The sequence below is a fragment of the Phoxinus phoxinus genome (genome assembly GCF_949152265.1).
Source record: "Phoxinus phoxinus genome assembly, chromosome: 23".
In the NCBI taxonomy this organism is placed as follows: Eukaryota; Metazoa; Chordata; class Actinopteri; order Cypriniformes; family Leuciscidae; genus Phoxinus; species Phoxinus phoxinus.
Genome location: NC_136898.1, coordinates 24,527,645 through 24,550,713, shown reverse-complemented (window position 1 = coordinate 24,550,713; position 23,069 = coordinate 24,527,645). Strand labels below are relative to the sequence as shown.

General features: G+C 43.7%; 1 protein-coding gene across 2 annotated transcripts; it reads right to left on the bottom strand.

Annotated features, from left to right (window-relative positions):
- Window positions 1-10,162: 10,162 nt before the first annotated feature.
- Window positions 10,163-23,069, bottom strand: LOC306991326 (inactive serine/threonine-protein kinase 19-like; the record flags this gene model as incomplete). 2 transcript variants are annotated; one of them, XM_079599059.1, is made up of 5 exons in its annotated part: window positions 22,691-23,069; window positions 18,246-18,394; window positions 16,220-16,455; window positions 16,008-16,105; window positions 10,163-10,314 (listed from the first exon to the last, which is right to left on the bottom strand). In XM_079599059.1, the coding sequence occupies exons 1-5, from the start codon at window positions 22,779-22,781 to the stop codon at window positions 10,163-10,165; spliced, it is 726 nt and encodes a 241-aa protein (XP_079455185.1). In that variant the 5' UTR covers window positions 22,782-23,069. The 2 variants fall into 2 exon arrangements, with proteins under 2 accessions (XP_079455185.1, XP_079455186.1); XM_079599060.1 differs by having other exon boundaries at window positions 18,246-18,391.

Genomic DNA, 23,069 nt, shown 5'->3' with positions numbered 1-23,069 from the left:
GGGGGGCGACGATAAGTAGCCGCAGGGCGAGCAGGTGGTCTACGAGCACGGGATGCCTCCCTTCTCGAGTCATACCCAGATCGAGTTGCCTGCTGTACAGGCCTGTAAGACTGTCCCTGCCTGTACTGGAGTGGATTTGCATGACGAACAGGCATTTGATGTGTGGATGGCCCATAATTCACACTGCGCTCAAAGTGCTGGGACCGAGACTCCACTGCACGAACTCTGCGCTCAAGAGCTTCTTGAGCGGCTGGACCAAAAATCTGCCCAGGTACCAGTGGTAGTTGACGAAGATTGCTACGGCAAGCCTCTGGAAGTTTAGACTGTGCTAGCCAAACCTGCCGCCTAGCCTGAGTAGTAAGCCCAAGAGCCTTTCCGCTAGAGAACGCGATTGAACCCAAGGCTTGTAAGGAAACCTCAAGTAACTCAGATGTGGTATTATCTGGTGGGTTAGTACTCAAAGCAGAATGAAGTGCTAGCAGAAGATGAGCCATGGAATTCCCCACACGACCCAAGCCTGAGACAGTATTATAAATCCTGACCAACAGATCATCTGTGCGTCTACACTCTGGGTTGGGACAGCAAAGATTGTGTCTAAGAGCCTCATCCGGTGACACCACCCGTGAAGAAACGCATGGCTCCACTGGGGGCATGTTACCAAGGCCCTTTTCGTCTGCATCAGCCATTGCTGCTAGTGTACGAGCCACACGATCAGGTCTGGATAAGGGAGCTGACCGAAATGCCGAAGAAACCACATCTGTGAAGTCAGGACAACTCGGCATTAGGAAATCCTCCTGGTAGGAAACTGAGCGACGCAAGAGGTTTGACTGGCCTGATAGGGGAGGAGATGGATCCAAACTCCGCTTAGCGAGCGCCATCCTGAGCGTGTCCTGCAGAGAGAAAACCACTGAAGGTGGCGCATCCTGAAGGCCAGAACCGTCGTCGCTATGGGAACGTTGGAACTGGGAATGTGAGGGTATCGTCTCCTCCATTGGGGTATAACAATCCTGTTCCTCCCGGTCTAAGGACTCAGAAGCTGCAATAGATAAAGTGTCTTGTTCTCTCCTGGACAACCTGGATGCCAGCTCACACCTGGGCAAGGGAGGAGATAAAACACCCCCCCCCCCCCCCCCCCCTGTCCCCTCACTCCCATTCTGACGAGTAGGGGGAACAGATAATAAGTCTCTAATACCCTGAACTGCGTTCGCAAGTTCAGCTACTTGCTGGGTCAATGTGCTTGACTCTGAGGAGGTTCGCATCCTCTTTGAAGGCTTCCCAGTCCCACTGGCCACACGCTTGCTACTCACATGCGACGTTGTTCCAGCTGATGGAGCAGAATTCTCAAACCCAGGGTCTAATCCAGCCAATCGATGCTGTCTCATCTCCAAGGACATCAAACCACATTCAGGACATGGGTTTACTAAAGCCTCTCGGAGGTGATCAATGCCTAGGCAAGTAGGACATTGAATATGAGCATCCATGAGATCCATTGGACCGAAGCAGAGGGAACATGAAGCTGCCATCACTTCCAGCCCAGTAGTTGAAAAAAACCCTGGTCAACCAATGGGGTTATCCACAATAAGCCTTATCAATGTATCGCTCTGGTTAACCAATGAGCATAACATAAAGTAGCTTTAACAATAAACAATACCACACGCAGTATAACAGAACCCTGGTTAACCACTGAGTTCACGTGAGTACTCACCTCAACACTGCTAGTAGCGATCGGTTCCAAAACAAACCCTGGACAACCAGTGGGTATATGGTCCGATGCACGTCCAATTATAATCCAAATATATCCAAATATTTCTCCCGAGACACAGCTGTAGCGGGGAGCAGTTTGCTCACCAAAAACGCTGTGCACGCTCGAGCGAGATCTCTTCGCGAGAATGACAAAGAGAACGACCGTGACGTGAACGGAGCGGATATAGCTGCCGACACGTCATCGGTCCCATCGTTTTTTTTACACATTTTAGATAACTTAAACAAGTGACATAAACGAATGAATGAATAATTCATGACAAGCGAATTCTGATTTTATGATCAATATACCTGCCTACAACTGCTGTGCTGTGTCTGCCAGCGTTTGATTCATGCGCATAATCTAGACACCTCGCGTGCATAGACAATTCGTGGGTGGGGAGACTTCTGTGATGAAAATAGACTTCAACTTTATTAATATGGTTTTAATAATCTTAATAATTTAACCGAGTGTTCGTACAGGGTTCACCTAACACTATAACAGAAATAAGAAAATAATAAACGATAGCAGTTTGAACTCTTCTCCACTTTATTATATTCCACACATCAGATCACCAACTCCAAACCCCCGCGACACTCCAGAACCAAGTGCGCATCTACGGCAAGCCCCGAGGGGAAAAATACATTGCATGCACACATATACAACTAGAGCCAGTACACCATTATTATTGTAACAGACTTTGTTGGATTCTGTCATGATGCATGTACAATCCAACAAAGTCTGTTACAATAATAATCTATAAAAATAAAAAAAAGATTTTGAGGACAGTTACACCGTCAATAATTGTCATTGTTGTTGCTGTTATTATGTTTCTGATTTCTCAGTTTTGTCATTATTTTAGCAAATAATTGACAGAATTAGTAAAAGAGTAAAGTAAAAGTTAAAAGTTTTAAAAACAAAAGTGAAAAATGTATGCACTTTCATTATTTAAGTATCAATTTTTTTGTAAAATTCTATTTTTGATTATATCCATGTTTGTCTATTTTGGTTTTATTTTGTAGTTGAAGATTGCACATTTATTGCACATTTGCAAATAATTTATTTATGTTTTGTGACCGTTTGTTTTCAGAAGTTTCAAAGAGTTAGTAAAAGAGTAAAGTAAAAGTTAACTTTTTTATTTAATTATCTATTTTTTTATTAAGTGTTAATTTTGTATTAACACATAACCTCACTGTATTAATTTATAATGTAGCATTATAGCGTGACATTTGTGTCAATAATCGTCAAGCACAGGTGACTCCGCGTGGTGGGAGGGGCCCCCAAATCAAATTCTGCTTAGGGCCCCCAAAAGGCTCGAGCCGGGACTGGGTCATGGTCAGAGGTGACAAATCAATACGAGATTCTCGATATGGCTCGCGAGACGCGACTCCTTCCACTATGTTCGACCGTCTCTGGCGGTCTGTAACAGTGAAATAGAACAGATGTTTCAAAACCGATCAGATAATGTTACTATGGCTTTGTATGGCAGTAACGTTAGCCAACTAGTTTACGGTTAGATTATAGGCTATCGATAACGTTACACTGACACAACTTAAGTTAATGCTCTGAATTCGCAGCTAATATCAAATCCATAACTTTTTGATCAAGTTCAAATTTCCAGGTCAACCACAAATAATCCTAGCCTGACTACGTCAGACTTCGTACTTCCGCTCAATTTCATTTCGCTTCTGTACTTAGTCTGAGACATCGACATGTCTCTCAGTTTTCCTCCGGCCTGAAAACAGCCGGCCAATCAACGAACAGAGGGCGGGCTGAGAGCCGTGACGTAGACGCTAAGCGCCGAGTTTAAAATTGGGGAAATCGCACACGACCGCGGATATGGAGACAAGGGATGCAATTCGCTCTGTTGTGGAGAATATTCCCGCCATTTCCAAAACTGAAGGACGAACAAGAAGAGTGTTTGGTAAACATTTTGAATGGAGGTGATGTCGTGGCCCTACTCCCGACAGGTTTTGGTAAAAGTTTAATTGATCAAATATTGCTGATCGTCAGCGAGAAACTGGCACCCTTTTGACAGGTCAGTGTCTCCTTTTTTTTCCAGTTCGTAAATATTGCCATGTCATGCTGTAATCTTGCAATTAAGTTGCAGCATTTCCGACAGACTCGAAATGAACAAAGAGCTGTGTTTGACAGAACTAACCCTAACTTTGACAGTTGGCTGCAAATATTTTCCTGTTTCTCTTTACTGTCAAATAATAGTTTAGAGGCCCCGATTGTGCCGTGGATGCGTAGATTTACATCACATAATCTACAAAAGTCGTTGACATCCATGTTCACTCCGGTATTTCTCTCGATGGTTTCGTTTTCAGATTATTTATAATGTGTTTACAGTGGCAGTTCGATCCTGCTGAGCTGGTGCATAACACACGTCATAACCAAACGTTATGTGATTGGCTTACGGGTAACCAATGATTTTATACTTCAGACGAGCGCCCCCCCCGCGATAAAGAAAACACTTTTCAATGACGCCATGCCAGACTCTGTCTATGAAGCAAAGCGAAGTAGCAGAGTTTGGTATCACCAGGCTAAAATAATCCCACTACCTTTTAATATCATCCGATAACTAATTTAATGCCGATTTGTTGCTTTGCCCACTACCACTTCATTGCCAGACAGTGAGTTGCTTGAACATACACAGCAAAGATTCTAGAGCGCTATGCGCTTAGCGCTCTAGATTTGATATGTATCAGACACCATATTAGGAAAAAGGGGCGGGCAGATGCTGACCAATTTATTACACATCCAGAAGAATACATTTGAGTCGTTATAGGCTCTGGTATATTATGGAGCATAATGGAGGAATAAAGTTGTGACAATAAAATTATCAGGGAGGAAAAATCTGAGGGGGCACGTGCCCTCTCACTTTGAATGGGCATGACGCCACTGGTTGTACCAAAGTAAGAAAAATTATTTATGGTCTCTATAATAAACAATATTTTAACTTTGTTTGAATGCAAAAAATGTATTGGGTTAAAGAACTATTTTGATTTATATTAAATTAAATTTTGACGTTTCAACCAAATCAAAAATATAGCTTGAGAAAAACTAATAAATGTAGCTGTTAACAAATTACAGCAGTTTTTTTTAGGTTGGTCCAAAGTATCATTTTTTTCAGTGTAGGCATTATTGCCCGACTCCGGTTCGAACAGATAATGACATTTAATGAACATAAAGGTCCATGTTTAATAAAAATGTTCATGAAATTAAAAAATATTTAAGAGATTGATGTTTAATTTAGTTTTATACATGTTCTCATATTCATTTATTTTGTCATAATGTCAGTAATACTATTAAAGTATAATTAAGTAATAATCAAGGTTATTACACGATTCTTTGGCTCTTCTGTAGCATGGTTTTAGTGAAGTGTTACACAAATATCGTCACGTGTGTACTTTACTTCTCACGGCTGCTTCCTGATGGTTTAGAGAACAATTACTCCGAGTCGCCCCGTAGTTTCAAAGAATAGTACATCGGCGAGCGTGTAAAGTATAAACGCCTCGTCGAGGAGGCTCACTGTGCGGAGCCAGGCGGAAGTATAAACAAGGCTTTAACATTAATGACATGTTAAATGTTTTCACACATCAAGTATCTGTATTTTGCTCATGTCTCATTGCAGCCTATAGGTGGTGCCAGAAAGTGGGAACACAGGTCAAAGAAATGTGTTTTAAACTCTGTGTAAATGGAGAGTTTCTCTAAAGTATTTAAGGAGTTTTACCTTGAGACTGACGCTTCTTAAAGAGAAACCAGAGTCCAGCGCAGATCAGAACCAGAGGAGAGCCTGAAAACACAGAGAATAATCAGAGAATATGGTCACTTTGAGATAATAATATTACAGTTATATCTCTTTGTGTGGAATTAATTCATTAAAGTATGAGACTAGTATTTATTTTTGTTTTTTTGATAAACCTTTCAAGGTCATATAATGTACATTACTTCTGCTTGCTTTGGGGCCCTAATCATTTATGTGTTATTTATGAGAACACTGGCTGAATGGACATTAATGCACTTATTACATGGCTACTTGATAGTGCAACTGACCGATAACAATGGAGTATTCCAGCAAGCCGTGTTTTAATGTGGTGTGTGTATTCTTCTCATTTCAGCTCTGAGTCCATTTGGGCTGAAGGTCAAGACAGAACCAAACCAAAGCTGGACTGTAACCTACAGGCCTTTATGATTGACAGACTTCATACTGACAACTACTGGCCTGGATGCTGCATCACATGTTTTTGAGCAAATCTTTTTCATCTAGAATTAAGTCTGGTGAAGTATTCTGGCCTAATTAAAAGAGAACGTTTTTTCAGATTGACCCCAAACTTTTAAAGAGCGATTGCATAAGGAAATATACATTTTTAAATTTGTAAATGCATTTGAATGCCACTTCAGATTCGGCCTCTGTGTTTCCTCTCTATTGCAAAGATTTTGTTGATACAATTTGATTGGTAACAGCTCTATTATTATAATATTATTGTGTCTTATTATTATAATTTGATTTAATGTATGAAATTGACACAAAAGTATATGCATGCTTATAATTAGGTTTAAAAATAAATGTATAAAGGTAAAACTGCCCATAAAAGGTAACAAATCAATGTCTGTCACTGCTGTGAACTGACCAACACACAGAGTATGAAGATTATCAAAAACTTCCTAAACATGCCAAGCTACCAGCACAACAACACACACTGCTCAATATTTCCTCTGTGTAACTGTACACATATCCTTGCAAGTAACGTTACAATTTTGCTTAAGTATTATTTAAGTAAAAGTATTGCAAACATGGTGAAATTTGTAGTTACGGGTTTACTACAACAATCAAAGATAAACCAGTTGTAGTGAAACCATGGTTCATTGTGTAAGTTGATGGTTTTACTGCAAATACTGTGGAATGATGGTGGTTATATAACAATTTATTACATGGCTTGGTTGAATGCTAATGTAGAACAACATTCAACATGATAACACACCGTTGCTAACTATAACAGAGCGTTGCCATGGACGCAGGATTCTAACCGTAGACGGAACGGACTATTTTCTTTAGCGGAAGCCATATAAATCGTTTTTAAAACAATAAATTCCTTTTTAAATCAATATTGTGTGTCAAATGATTGATTTATTTGGTAGGTAGCCATGTAATAAGCGGGATAATGTATCGCGAGGCGGTTGTTATAGCGAACACACTCCTTCATTCAGCCTGTATTCGCTATAACAACCGCCTCGCTATTACATTATCCCTTAACGTTACATAACAATGATGTTTTCTAGAGCACCATCTTATCTTTAATAATAATAATAACATTAATCATATCTAGCCAAGTTTCAGAAGTTTCTCCTTACAGAAAATGGGAATCCAGTCGCTGGATGAGTCTAACGCGGAGAGCATCCCCAAGAGCGCGTCGACGAAGCTCACTGGCGCCATCTTGTAGACTGCGTTCGGTAGTGACTAACAGTTCGGTCAGGTGAGCTGAAGATATCTCAATTTATGTTGTATATTAAAGTATACCGTATTCAGCCGTATACAGCTTCTGAAACACCGCTAGTGACTGATGATAATCGCTGTTGAACAACTCCGCCTGTGACGTCATGTGGAACTCTGACGTCACGGCTGCTGCTCTCATAGACATGTATAAAGGCTGCTCTGCTAGCGGTCGAATATGGGTCAATATTTTTCTTGATTTCTGTAAGGCTTTTGACTCCGTAGAGCATCAATTTATTTTTGAGTCACTTAGAACATTTGGTTTTGAAATTTCTTCACTAGTGCAATTAAAACCCTTTATAAGAACAACAACAGTTCAATTAAATTGTTGGGTGGCACTTCTAGTAGGTTTAATTTGTCTAGAGGGATTAGGCAGGGTTGCCCTGTCTCTCCTTATTTATTTCTGATAATAAGTCAACTCCTTGCAAATCATATTAAAGCTAGTACGATTAAAGGTATGACTATTATTGATAGAGAACTTGTTATAACACAATTAGCAGACGACACCACCCTCTTTCTCCAAAACGATAATCAAATACCCATTGCAATTAAAATAATAGAAGAGTTTTCTAAAGCATCTGGTGTTTATCTAAATGTAAAGAAATGTGAACTTATGGCGGTCAAAGAATGTTCAGTGGCATCTTATTGTAACATTCCAGTAAAAACAGAAGTAAAATACCTAGGAATTACAATAAATAAGAATCAAAAGAATAGAAGTTCATTAAACTTTAATCCTGTTATTCAAAAAACTCAGAGGACGTTTAATCAATGGCTTCTAAGAGACTTGTCATTAAGAGGGAGAGTTCTGTTTTCAAAAGCAGAAGGTTTGTCCCGGTTAACTTATACAGCTATGGCTCTTCAGGTTGATGATAAAATATCGAGGGAGATTGATAAGATGCTTTTTGGTTTTGCTTGGAAAAATAGGATACATTATATAAGAAAATCAGTATTAATGAACTATATAATATAATTCCCCTCCATATTTTATCTAGTTTGGGTGGCATAAATTTCTTCCTTGTTTCCAATTTTGATATTAACAAAATACCAGTGAAACTTTCTGCATTTCATCGTCAAGCTTTTCTAGCATGGAGTTTAATTTACAAACACAACTTTTCACCACACAAATACTTTATCTGGAATAATAGGGACATTCTTTTCAAACATAAAACTATTTTCTTTGAAAATTGGTTTCGAAATAATATTGTTTTGGTAGACCAATTATTTAATTCAGATGGCCTTCTGTTTACTTATGAGGAATTCATGTTCAAATATAATATTCCTATACCACCAAGGGAATTTGCAGCTGTTTTTGGAGCAATTTCTTCTAAAATATGTATGTAACAACAAAAAAGATTAGATTACCAGCAATTTCCACCCCTCTCACCAAATCAATCCCTTGTAGGTAAAATATGTTTCTCCTGTTATCATAATTGTAACGGGTCAATAAGAGCCCTTTTCCAGAAAGATGTTGTTTCAAGACCAAATGTTATTGCGTACTGGAGTCAGTTTGTGAGTGATGTTGACTGGAGAAAAGTCTGGCTTCTACCCAATCGCTATCTCTTAACAAACAAGGTTAAAGAAGTAACTTTTAAACTCCTTCATAGAATATACCCTGCTAAGCACTATTTAACCACATTTAAAAAAGATATTGATGAAAGTTGTAGTTTTTGCAAAAAGAAGCCGGAGACAGCTGTTCATTTATTTTTGCACTGCCCTTATGTGTCTTTTTTTTGTGGCAAAATGTACTTTATTTCATTGTTGGAATTGGAAATGTTGATGAAAATTTTACATTACTGTGGAAAGTTGTTCTACTAGGTATAAAGGATAAACAACCCCGCACTTATTTTATTAATGTTTTTATTTTGATGGCTAAATTTCACATTCATAAATGTACATTTTTAAGGGAAAAAGCCATGTTTTGTTGCATTTAAAAATGAAGTGAAGCTTTATAATTATTGAGTCAATATTGCTCTCGAAGAAACAAAAAGCTATCAGAAGCATGAACACTGTTTAAAGTATCCCTATAATACTGTCTGTACTCCCCCCTAGCATTTGAAATATATTGTATTTCTATTGTTTGTTTTGATATTTCTTAAATAAAAAATAAAAATAAAGCCTCTCCCGTGGCCTCATGGGATAGTAAGGTGTCCATCGAACGCACACTTCAGAATCTCGCAGATCATCCGGGGACTTTCTGCCAACTCTGACTACTGTGATTCAGACATCTACTGTTTTCGCCTACTATATAGTAATGAAGTGTGTGATTTCGTGACCGTCCTGAGACGTGATGCCAAAGACAGAGAACAAAAAAAAAAGTCCATTTGATGGTGATTTCAAACTTTTATCAATTACATTGTGCACCATTAATTCTGCTGTGTGTAACCAAAATACTCTGGCAATAAATACATGATACGGTTTATTCAATTCTGTACAATCCAAGGCAAGCGTGTGAAGCTGTTAGTTGTCGTTTCCGTCCACGTACCGTAATAATGTCCCTGATGTCGTCTGTATGCTACGAACACACACAACAACACAGTAATCAGGGTTCGTACAGATCAGAGATCTCACCTATCAAACACTATCTTTATTATCTTTCAACTTCTAAAAAAAGTAAATGGATAAATTAACTAATAAAACACAAATGGTACAACCATTTTTAACCATTGATAGGAAATTTCTTTATTCAAACTGATGTTTTCTATCAAAACACTATCATATACGTAGATATTTATGAGCAATATAACGCTCATAGCCATGAAAATGGCTGCAATGTTAATTGTGTGTGTGAGAATATTGTTTTATCAATAAAATATAGCAATAATCAAGGGTTTTCAAGGGTTCACATGTCAAAAAGTCAAATTCAAGCACATTGTATGAACCCTGAACAATCTCTTGAACAATATATATTGATTCATACAGCGCTCTTAGCACTCTACTAACTCTGCTCCGACTATATCATGAACGTGATACTTCATCTGGAATTTAACATGTGAGGTTGTGCGGCGTCCCTCAAGTTCAGTCTTCAGGATCTCACCGTATCTGGATTTCTTCACCATGCCAAGAACCGCTTTGCGCCCTGTTAAAGAATCAGAAGTAGCGATTTTTAAAGGTATGGTTGATTATGATTTAACTGTAGTTAGTGTGTAATGTTCATTCATGACATCTGCAAAGTTACAACGCTCAACGTTCAAAGCAAAGGGAGATATTTGCTTTTAAAGAAAAGGACGACAACATTCGGCTGGTAGGAACTACACGACATTCCTCCCGGGTTAGTGACATCACCAACCCTAGAATTTACATAAACCCCGCCCCCGGAATACGTTTATAGATTATCAAGACAGAATATGCTAATCAACGACTAGAGGATAACTACACATAATCTACATAAATTCATCAACTAACCATTCAGAAATGTCCTGTTCTTCTACATGTTGTCACTTCTTCTTGAGTCTCTCCGTCTTTCTGACTCCGGTTTGAACATAAAAGGCTAAAACTTTTTTGAAATGTTCAGTGTGTGTGTTTGTGTGTGTGTGTGTGTGTGAGGTAAAAGGACACAAGCTGTTGAAGCTTCGCCCCCTGTGCCTGGAGCAGCAGCTCATTTGCATTTAAAGGGACAGACACAAAACGTTGTGTTTTTTCTCACCCTCAAAAAGTGACAATTTTAACGCGATATATACAAATATCTGTGGGGTATTTTGAGCTAAAAACTTCACACACACACTCTGGGGACATCAGACTTATTTTACATCTTGTGAAAAGGGTGAAGAATAACACATTTTAAGAATCTATTGTAGTGAATGTGACATACACAATTTACCTTTGTTATTATATGTAGTTCTGTACACTGTGTTTCTGCATAACTGTTCAGGGATCGCGGTCCCTTTAAAGGTTCGGTAGGCGTGATGACGTATGACGCTGGTCAGCGCCATTGCTCGGTTGTTTTGTTTACCTTCTAAATAAACGACACACTTACTTGTGTGCTCAAAGTGAGAAGTTGTCTCTTGCAAATTACTGCAATTTCCACACTGGTGACCCCGACATTAGTCTGCTGGACGTATCCAGAGACACAACGCGATCATGACCGCGAACGCTGTCACCCTCAAACTCCCCGAATTCTGGGAATCGTCTGCATCGGCATGGTTCGCCCAGACTGAAGCGCAGTTCGCATTGCGTGAGATCACCGCGGATACAACAAAATATTACTACGTTGTGTCTGCTCTCGGAAATTCAACAGCATCCAGAGTGGTGAGCCTTCTTACAAATCCTTCCGAAAATGAGAAGTATACAGCTCTTAAAGCCCACCTGTTGAAAACGTTTGGACTGTCGGACACTGAGAGAGCCAGCAGGCTTTTCTCACTTCAAGGACTGGGTGACAGCAAACCGTCCGAGCTCATGGACCGTATGCTGGATCTTTTGGGTGAACACAGACCTGATTTTCTTTTCATCCAGCTCTTCCTGCGTCAGCTGCCTTCCCAAGTGAGAGCTGCATTAGCCAACACCACAATCACTGACTGTCGTAGACTAGCTGAAGAGGCTGATAAATTTTTCCTGGCGAGTCAGGGACATTGTGCGGCTGCGCTGTTTCCCGCGCACATCTCTTCGGTGACGGGGGACGACTCCGCACTCATTGCTGCGACCACTGCTCGTCGGCAGCAGTTTTCTGGCACCCAACAGCCCTCAGGATTGTGTTTCTATCATGCAAAGTTTGGAACCAAGGCTAACAAATGCCGTCCACCATGCAATTTCAGTGTTTCGGGAAATGCCAGGGCCGGCGCTCAGTAGTGGCCATGAGTGTCGGCCGCGTAGGCAGGCTGCTTTTCATCCGCGATAGCATCTCCGGACGCCGTTTTCTGTGCGACACGGGAGCACAAAAGAGCGTCCTGCCTGCATCCCGTTTGGACATGGTGACCGACAGCCACGGACCCCCTATGGAAGCTGCCAACGGTAGCCCCATCCGCACATATGGAACGAGGTATGTTGAATTGTGTTTCGGAGAACAGCAGTTCGGTTGGAACTTTGTCACTGCAAAGGTTGCCGTTCCCCTCCTCGGCGCTGATTTTTTGTGTGCACATGGACTGTTGGTGGATGTAAAGAACCGCCGTCTGATTGATGCTGTCACGTTTTGTTCTTATACGTGCACGCTCAGCGAAGCAGACTCCATACGACTGTCTAGCATGCTCTCAGCTTCCGATGATTTCCACCGTCTACTGGCCAGTTTCCCAGCCCTCACTCAGCCCACTTTCTCTGCATCTACTGTAAAGCATGGTGTGGAGCACCATCTCACCACTACTGGTCCACCCGTCTACGCCCGCGCTCGGCGCCTCGACCCGACCAAGCTTGCCATTGCAAAGGCTGAGTTTGCAAACATGGAACGCCTGGGCATAGTACGCCGATCCGACAGCCCGTGGGCATCACCCCTCCACATCGTCCCTAAACCTTGCGGCGGCTGGCGCCCGTGTGGCGACTACCGGCGGCTTAATGAGGCAACGGCACCTGACCGGTACCCAGTCCCGAACATGCTGGATTTTTCAGCATATCTGGCTGGCAAGGTGATTTTTTCCAAGGTGGACCTCGTCCGGGGATATCATCAGGTGCCGGTACACCCACTGGACATTCCTAAAACGGCAGTGATCACGCCGTTTGGTCTGTTTGAGTTCCTTCGGCCTTAAAAACGCAGCCCAATCTTTCCAGCGCCTCATGGACTCTGTTTTGCGGGACCTGCCTTTCCTGTTTGTGTACTTGGATGACATCCTGGTAGCGAGCAAGTCCAAATCTCAACACCTGGCGCACCTCCGAACCCTTTTTGAGCGGCTTAGCCACCATGGACTAATTGTCAACCCCGCCAAGTGCCAGTTCGGTCTCTCCACCATCGATTTCCTAGGTCACAGAGTCACTAAGGACGGGGCAGTTCCTCTCCCATCAAAGGTGGAGGCAGTCATACAGTTCCCACGCCCACTCACTGTCAAATCCCTGCAGGAGTTCCTCGGCATGGTGAATTTTTATCACCGTTTCATCCCTCGAGCCGCTCAGCTCATGGGGCCCTTGCACGAGGCCTTGAAAGGCAAACCCAAACACGTTGTGGACTGGACTGAGAGCAGAGTCAAGGCTTTTGATGCCACTAAAACAGCACTAGCGAACGCCACCATGCTGGCGCATCCTTCTCATACAGCCCCCATTGCCATCACCTCGGACGCCTCGGATTACGCTGTCGGTGCTGTTTACGAGCAGTGGGTCGGCGGGGCCTGGCAGCCGCTGGCTTTCTTTAGCCGTCAGCTGCGCCCTTGTGAGCGGAAGTACAGCACTTTCGACCGGGAGCTGCTGGGTCTCTACCTCGCCATTAGACACTTTCGTTCCCTGCTGGAAGGCCGACACTTCACTGCTTTTGTGGATCACAAGCCACTGACTTTTGCCATGGCCAAGGTGGCTGAGCCGTGGTCCGCCCGCCAGCAACGGCATTTGTCTTACATTTCAGAGTTCACCACGGACTTGCAGCACGTTGCCGGTAAGAGCAACCACGTGGCGGACTGCTTATCACGGGCTGTGGCAGGGGCGGTCCATCTTGGTTTGGATTACAACCGCATGGCCACGACTCAGTCCACAGACCCAGACGTGCAACATCTGAAAACCTCGACTACAGGGCTGCAGATCGAGGACGTGGTTTTTGGCGATGCTGGCACAACGCTCCTGTGTGACATCTCCACAGGTAGTCCTCGGCCAATCGTTCCCTCGGAGTGGAGACGACAAGTTTTTGATGCCATCCATGGTCTCTCCCACCCAGGTGTGAAAGCTTCACAGAGACTTGTTGCAGCAAAGTTTGTTTGGCACGGCCTCAAGAAGGACGTTAGGGACTGGGCTAACACCTGTGTTGAGTGCCAACGGGCCAAAGTACACCGCCACACTAAAGCCCCGTTAGAATTGTTCCCGGTTCCTGAGAGGCGTTTTGACCACGTAAACGTGGACCTGGTTGGTCCTCTGCCCTCCTCTCAAGGTTTCACATATCTGTTAACCATGGTTGATAGGACCACCCGCTGGCCTGAGGCTGTGCCTCTGACATCGGTGGCGTCTGTCGAGATGACACGGGCATTTATTGGCACCTGGATTGCCCGTTTCGGCACCCCTTCGGACATATCCTCTGACCGAGGCGCGCAGTTCACGTCTGATCTTTGGGGCTCTGTCGCACAGAGCCTCGGAGTGAAACTCCACCGCACGACTGCATATCACCCGCAGGCTAACGGACTCTGTGAACGTTTTCATAGATCGATGAAGGCTGCCCTGCGTGCCAGCCTCAAAGACAGCAACTGGGTCGACAAGCTCCCGTGGGTGATGCTGGGCATCAGGACTGCACCAAAGGAGGACCTTCAGTCCTCATCAGCGGAACTTGTTTACGGACAGCCGCTGCGTGTGCCAGGGGATTTCGTCCCTAGCACCACGGTTCCCTGGTCTGCTACTCTCCAGCGGTCTACTCTACTGGATAATGCTAGGTTTTTTGCACCTGTTCCTACTTCCCGTCACGGCCTCCCCCAGTCGCACATCCCCGCTGGGCTTCAAACAGCTGACTATGTTTTCATTCGCCACGATGCCCACAGGGGACCGCTACGTCCGCCCTACGAGGGCCCATTCAGGGTTTTGGAGACAGGGGACAAACACTTTGTGGTGGACAGGGGTGGCAAACCGGAGCGACTCTCCATTGACCGCCTTAAACCAGCTCATTTGGACGTAACCAGGCCTATTGACCTGGCTCAGCCCCCACGACGTGGACGGCCTCCTGCTCTGCCCCCACCCCGTGCTCCCATCCCACCCAAGCCTCCCACGCTCCATGACCCTCACCCGTGTAATGACAGTACATCGGCTGCAGTGGGGTCTCCTCGACCTCTGGTGCAGCACAGTCGTTGTGGCCGGTTGATACGCCCACCTCCCCGTTGACTGTTTGTTTTTTCTGATATGGTGAATTCTGGGGGGACGTGTGTAGTGAATGTGACATACATAATTCACCTTTGTTATTATGTGTAGTTCTGTACACTGTGTTTCTGCATAACTGTTCAGGGATCGCGGTCCCTTTAAAGGTTCGGTAGGCGTGATGACGTATGACGCTGGTCAGCGCCATTGCTCGGTTGTTTTGTTTACCTTCTAAATAAACGACACACTTACTTGTGTGCTCAAAGTGAGAAGTTGTCTCTTGCAAATTACTGCAATTTCCACACTATTTCATTTTAGGTATAAATGATGATTATTGAGTTTCCAGCAGTAGATTCCTGCAAGACTTGTAAATGAGTCAGATCATTGAGACTCTCACCTTTTGTTCTGCAAAATACTTTCGGAGCCATTTGCCCAAGCCCATCGGAGCCCAAGCCCATTTGCCTTTTGTTCTGCAAATAGCTCTCGAAGCCCCTAGCTGATTAGATTAGCAATACAATAGAGCGAATATTCTGATTGGCTCTGTTTCTCTTGAGCAATCTAGATAATCTGCCATGCCAAACTGTTTTTTGCTGGATAGAATCAACTCCTCCCTGCTTTCGTATGATTTGTTTGAATTTGTCTCCACCCCCAGAAGTCCCCCCTCCTAAAATGCCAATAAAATACCAGGTATAAACTGTTTAGATTAGATTGTTTTGAAAGAACTGCAGCCGCGCTCAATAAAGAATAACTTCTGCTTGAACGTGATCCAAACGTCTCCTGGTCGTTGCTTAACAAGAAGGAAACGTTTCCGACAAGGGCATTATACCACCCCTTTAAAGCGCTGACCGTGAGTCTTGTGGTAAACACACCTACCCTTAATGAAGTACTTAATGAATTTGCCAGAGTTTGGGATTAAAAGCCACCAGCTGCCCGCGTCCCTCACCGCGAGGACGCCCGACTTCACCAGCCGCCTGCAAGCCAGAAACCATCTTTAGATAAAGTTTGAACGACATTTGTGTGCTTTTGTTAACTAGCGTGAAAATACGAAACATTTATATATATATATTAAAATACATTGGTCTTACGTGATCTCAGAGTCTGTGAAGAGGAACTCCTTCAGCATCTTTTCTTTGTTGAAGCTCAGATCGGAGCAGCCGGGAATCAGTTTATCCAGGAATTTCTCCACAGTTTCCAGCGTTTCTCTTCCGGCTTCCCCCTGCAGGACTTTGGCTCTGTAGTCTTCAGCAAACACCAGAGCGAAAGCCTCCGAGTCGAAGCCCAGCTGGAACATCAGCAGCTCGGCGCTCGCCCTCAACTCATTCTGGGCAGGAAAAGGAAACACTGTTAAGAGCTAGTCTGACCAGCTAGCAGTTAATCAGGCTTACTTTTCAGATTCAAACTAGACAAATCACAAGTTTGAGTGACTTACTTAAAGACCCACTCCGATGAAAATCATGTTTTTCTAGGTGTTAACATATTCTTGTGGCATTTTTCTGATGTTAGAGGACATATCTTGAGAAAAATAAGCTCAAAGTTGTATTTCTGAGTATTTCTACATTCAAATGTCTGTGAATCAGTTGCAGACGCTAAAATGCCGTTTAAAATAGACTGGAGTTGTGACGTAGTAACTCCACTGGGCGGGGCCACAAGCTCATACTCAAATTGGAACACATACTGTAACAAATAAGTCACTTTTCACCGTCTATCAATCGTCAAAACTAAAGTTTGGAGAACATCACAGACTAATCCCGTCAGTATTACATCATTACATAATGAGAGAGGGCAGCCAGCCTCCTCCAGCCAAGCAACAGGCGACATTTGTGCATGTGAAATTCCACGCTCGTTCAGGTAAGTAAGACTTGCACACGCCGGGTGGCGACGAGTTTCGCCTGTCGCAGTCGTTTGTCCCCTCGTGTGTCAAGCCCATCACTCGTGAGAGAGTCAGTCAGTTTTTCAGCGGTGACATTAGCATCATAATAATCCCAAAATTCCGAGCAATCCACTGATACTAAATATGTCCTGAATGATCACTGTGGGAGGGATGAAATATCGGGGCGAAGTCGAGCTGTTTTTTACCGCGACGTCTCGGAGTGAAATAATGATCGGTGATAACTTTGATTAACTTCGGATAATAATAATTAACGTGTATATAATACTGGAATGCTTCTCCGTGCCAACGGCTCCGCCCACAACGCAGAGGCGAATTGCTAATGAGCTACTGCCACTCTGCTGAAGCGAAGTCCCAGAAAACAGCACAGGTTTTGAGATTTTGGCTAAAAATGGCATAATCATAATTTAAAGACCACTGGGAATGTTTAAAAATAGCTTTAAAATATGATGGGAGTGGGACTTTAACCCTCGTCCTTCCCTCGGGTCAATTTGACCCGAAACTAATTTTTTTAAAGCTTTTAAAAATTGTTCATAAGAGGGGTCCAAGACCCCAAGACTTTTGTTGCACTTAAACCACGAATACACACAAAAACAAATTGTATGGATTTGAGGAGTTTTGTGCTTGAAATGTAAGAAAGTAACAAATCCTTCCCTCACGGGTCAATTTGACCCCCATAGGAATGAATGGGATGCGAACAATGCTTCAGTACACACAGAAAACCCTAAAAATGCTCAAAATTCAAACTAAAAATGCTAAAACATTACTAAAATTTATTTTTATAATGTTTACATGTGTATCTGAATGCATACTGAAGAGAAACTGACTTTAGTACACAGAGGAACAGAGATATAACGCCATCTAGAGTCATGAAATATGTTATATATTATTATTTTTCCACAAGAGGTCAGCAAACACACCCGAAGTTTAAAGGGTTAATTCAATTAATTAAAAGGGTTAATGTGTGAAATTGTGAGTTATTTTAAATTAAAGTTGAAAGAATGTGAGGGATGTGCTTAAATTACTATTTATTATAATTGTTTATCAAATCTAGCAATTTAAAGGTAAATAAAATAAAAAATAAAAAAAAATCTCAAAAAAATATTGCATAAAAAAATAGACAAATATCATAAAATTGAAATAAAATAATCTTTCTGGACAAATCATGGCTTAAATCATGTAGCACAGTGTCTACTTTGTGAAGATGAACACAAGGCTCTCACCAGCTGCTTGTCCACGGAGGTTTTGTCGCTGTGTAAACTGTACAGCTGGTGTTTCAGGACCACTGGAGGAAGACTGTCGTTGAAGAGTTTGCGTGAGAACAGTGTCATGAGCTTCTGCAAGCTTGAGCGGATATCAGCGGCTCCTTCTGCTGAACACACACACACACCTGTATTTCATTACTACCATCAGATTCACACATTTGTGTTAATTTCACTCAGAAATATGTTGTATAAAACGGTGTGTAGTATTTTAAGCCTATAATAGCATGTGTTTGTGTATACCATATTAATATATTATTTACATATTTTTAAACGTAATCGTAGGTGTTTATTTCACCTAAAAATGGAAATGGAACACAAATTAAGATATTTTTTAATAAAACTTGAGAGCTTTCTATCCCTACATTTCATAAAGAGATCGTAAAACTAATCCATATGTATTGAGAACAAATATAGAGAACAAGAACAAATGTAGGGCGGGGCTTGATTTTGTCCATGGGGAATCGATTGGATGGTTGTGGTTTACTATTGGTGGATCTCATGTGAGTGACAGGTTGTCCCGCCCATCATTATCAGAGATGTCACTGCAAGAGGAAGTTCCCTTATCGAGTCGGTCCCTCGACATTACGTATATCGGGAAATCCATTTTCCTCTAAATGCTGAAGCCTGATTTGAATAACTCTTTTGCTTGCCAATAGCCAATGGCGCCCGTGCCCTCACCTGATTGCCTGACAGCCTCCAATATAGGTGACGTCGGATGCCAAAAACCTCCGAATCTTTCTTCTTCACCTGGAGCCTGGTTTTGCCGTAGATTCACGCAATTCAGAGTGGACAACGAGGAATATCTACTCCCGCGTTCCGGCGGATTTTTGCTAGGAAACCAACAAAAGAAAGAAAATGTCTCTTTGCCGCGTGTGGTGTGTGTGGTGTGTGTGGGTCGGGCTCACGCGGAAGCGGAGCTTGAAGGATCATGTTGTCGGACTTGCAAGGAACTCCTCATCAAGATCCTTCGTGACCCGTATCGGTGGCCTTATGACTCCTGCCTCTCCTCCAACCGCGCCGGAGCTTTCTGCGGCCGGGAGACTGCAGAAAGCTCCGTCAGTGGATTCTGTTGAGGAGTTAGCGTTGGCCCAACGCCCACGCCGCCCTCACGCTTCAGAACCTCTCACCTATGCTGAGGCTAGTTACCGCCCTCTGAAGGAAGAGGATACGGTGAGGACGATACCATGTCCACGAGTGACCCGGGAGCCTGGTCTGAGGTTCTGTCAGAAGCCAACCGCGACCTTGCTGGATGCGGAGCTCTTGGCTATCCTCATGGAGGCTGTAGCGGACCTGGAGGTGGACTGGGCAGCCCCCAAACAACAGCCGTCTAGGAAGTGGATGGACGGGTCCTTCCCCGGCGCGGACCTTTTTTCCGCGCCGGGGAAGGACCCGTCCATCCACTTCCTAGACGGCTGTTGTTCGGGGAAAAAAGGTTCGCTCCTTTTTTCACTGAGCTCCACGAGGAGCTCACCCGTTCATGGTGCTCCCCTCAATCAACCCGAGCCCATGCACAGGGGACCCAGTTGCTGACGACAGTGGAGGGGGCAGAGAAGTTAGGTTACACACGGCCGCCTCCCGTCGCGGCCCACCTGGGTCCTTCTCCCGGATGGAAAACCGCCTCATTGCCTTCCAAACCATGTCGAGGCTCACATTGCTGAGAAGGCATATATTTCGTCTGCCAAACTCGAATCTTAGGGTCCCTGGACGAGGAAGGCCCGGACCCGGAGTCCCTCAGGAAGCTGCGCACGGCCTCGAAAAAGGTCGCCCAGGGAATCGGCCACAATATGGGCAGCCTCGTGGTTCTGCATGGCCATCTGTGGCTGACGCTGATGGAGATGCGCAATGCAGAGAAGCAGCAGCTCCTGGACGCACTGGTAAGCCCGCTGGGTCTTTTCGGCGTCGCGGTCGAGGCTTTCTCGAAGAAGTACGCCGAGACCTTGAAGCAGTCAAAAATGATGCTGCATCTCCTGCCAAAACGGTCTCATGCCCATACCCCATATTTCCATATGTGGCTCTTTCCTCCTTTCCTGTCAACAAGAGGATTCAGAGCCACAGTGTTTTTAGGTGTGTGAGTGAATGTCGTGATATTACTGCGCCGCTGCTGAATACATTGTGGGGGAATACATAGTCTGGGTGCTTAGTGCTTGTGCTCTACAGGGGCTCGATTGAGCCGGGCCGCCCAAATTTCCACACGGCGGGGGTTTTATATGTTCCCCACACGTAATGTCGAGGGACCGACTCGATAAGGGAACGTCTCTGGTTACTCACGTAACCGTAGTTACCTGAGGAGGGACCGAGACATAAACTGCCATGTGAAAAGCCTTTCAGCCTCAATAGCTCTCGTTCAGTCGAAAGATTCGGAGGTTTTTGCCGCCAGTCGTCACCTATATTGGAGGTTGTCAGCCAATCAGGTGAGAGCGCGGGCGCCATTGGCTATTTGTAACCAAAAGAGTTGAGAAAGAGAGTGGCTTCAGCATTTCGAGGAAAATGGATTTTCCCATATGTAATGTCTCTTGTTCCCTCCTCTCAGGGAACTACGGTCACGTGAGTAACCAGAGATGTTATTCTGATTGAATATTACGAGGGACATGAATTAAAAAAAACTGAATATTCCATAAAAAATAAGAATTGTCGAATTTGATTTCATGGTGACTTTAATCATAATGTGGTAGAGACATTCTTTTGTAGCTTCTTTACAGTTAGTGGAACTTAATATGCTTAAACATTATGGATTGAACAAAAATACAATATTAATTTGTCACAAAAACTGATTAAACAATATTGGCGGAATAATATTATAAACGTCTACTTTACGTCGTAAAATTAGAAAATACTTTAATGTTTTTTTTTTTTTTATGCATACTGTAATGTTTACTGAACGCAACATGAGGGTATGACAGATTATATAAAGCGTCGCGAGTCTTACCGTGACTGTCTCCGGTAACATGAGAGATCTTTCCGTGACTGTCTCCGGTGACATATATGACAGATCTTACCGTGACTGTCTCCGGTAACATGAGAGATCTTACCGTGACTGTCTCCGGTGACATATATGACAGATCTTACCGTGACTGTCTCCGGTAACATGACAGATCTTACCGTGACTGTCTCCGGTAACATGACAGATCTTACCGTGACTGTCTCCGGTGACATATATGACAGATCTTACCGTGACTGTCTCCGGTAACATGACAGATCTTACCGTGACTGTCTCCGGTAACATGACAGATCTTACCGTGACTGTCTCCGGTGACATATATGACAGATCTTACCGTGACTGTCTCCGGTAACTTGACAGATCTTACCGTGACTGTCTCCGGTAACATGACAGATCTTACCGTGACTGTCTCCGGTGACATATATGACAGATCTTACCGTGACTGTCTCCGGTAACATGACAGATCTTACCGTGACTGTCTCCGGTAACATGACAGATCTTACCGTGACTGTCTCCGGTAACATGACAGATCTTACCGTGACTGTCTCCGGTGACATATATGACAGATCTTACCGTGACTGTCTCCGGTAACGTGACAGATCTTACCGTGACTGTCTCCGGTAACATGACAGATCTTACCGTGACTGTCTCCGGTGACATATATGACAGATCTTACCGTGACTGTCTCCGGTAACGTGACAGATCTTACCGTGACTGTCTCCGGTAACATGACAGATCTTACCGTGACTGTCTCCGGTGTAATATATGACAGATCTTACCGTGACTGTCTCCGGTAACATGACAGATCTTACCGTGACTGTCTCCGGTGACATATATGACAGATCTTACCATGACTGTCTCCGGTAACGTGACAGATCTTACCGTGACTGTCTCCGGTAACATGACAGATCTTACCGTGACTGTCTCCGGTAACATGACAGATCTTACCGTGACTGTCTCCGGTGTAATATATGACAGATCTTACCGTGACTGTCTCCGGTAACATGACAGATCTTACCGTGACTGTCTCCGGTGACATATATGACAGATCTTACCGTGACTGTCTCCGGTAACATGACAGATCTTACCGTGACTGTCTCCGGTAACATGACAGATCTTACCGTGACTGTCTCCGGTGACATATATGACAGATCTTACCGTGACTGTCTCCGGTAACGTGACAGATCTTACCGTGACTGTCTCCGGTAACATGACAGATCTTACCGTGACTGTCTCCGGTGACATATATGACAGATCTTACCGTGACTGTATCCGGTAACATGACAGATCTTACCGTGACTGTCTCCGGTGACATATGACAGATCTTACCGTGACTGTCTCCGGTAACGTGACAGATCTTACCGTGACTGTCTCCGGTAACATGACAGATCTTACCGTGACTGTCTCCGGTGACATATATGACAGATCTTACCGTGACTGTCTCCGGTAACATTACAGATCTTACCGTGACTGTCTCCGGTCACAGCGTCAGCTGCGGATCTGCGTCTCTTCGTCAAACAGAAAGTGTCTGCGATCATCGCTCTCTTTCTGCTCATTTCTCACTGTTTACAGAGAACATTTAGCTTATCTGGTGTCACAGCTGATGTTCGCTGAGAAGAGCGCTAAACTGTCTATATATGTCATATATCCCTGCTAAAGTGACTTGAATCGAAACACAGGTTTGTTCTCAAAAATATATTTAAAACTCTACTGTTGTAACTCGAGTTCGCATGTGTGTTCCACAGACAGTTCATCAAACAACAGCTGACTGCGACTCTTCTTCGTTGGTTTTAGGACGAATAAACGCGTCTGCGGCCCTCTGGCGGACTGTTGGAAAACAACAA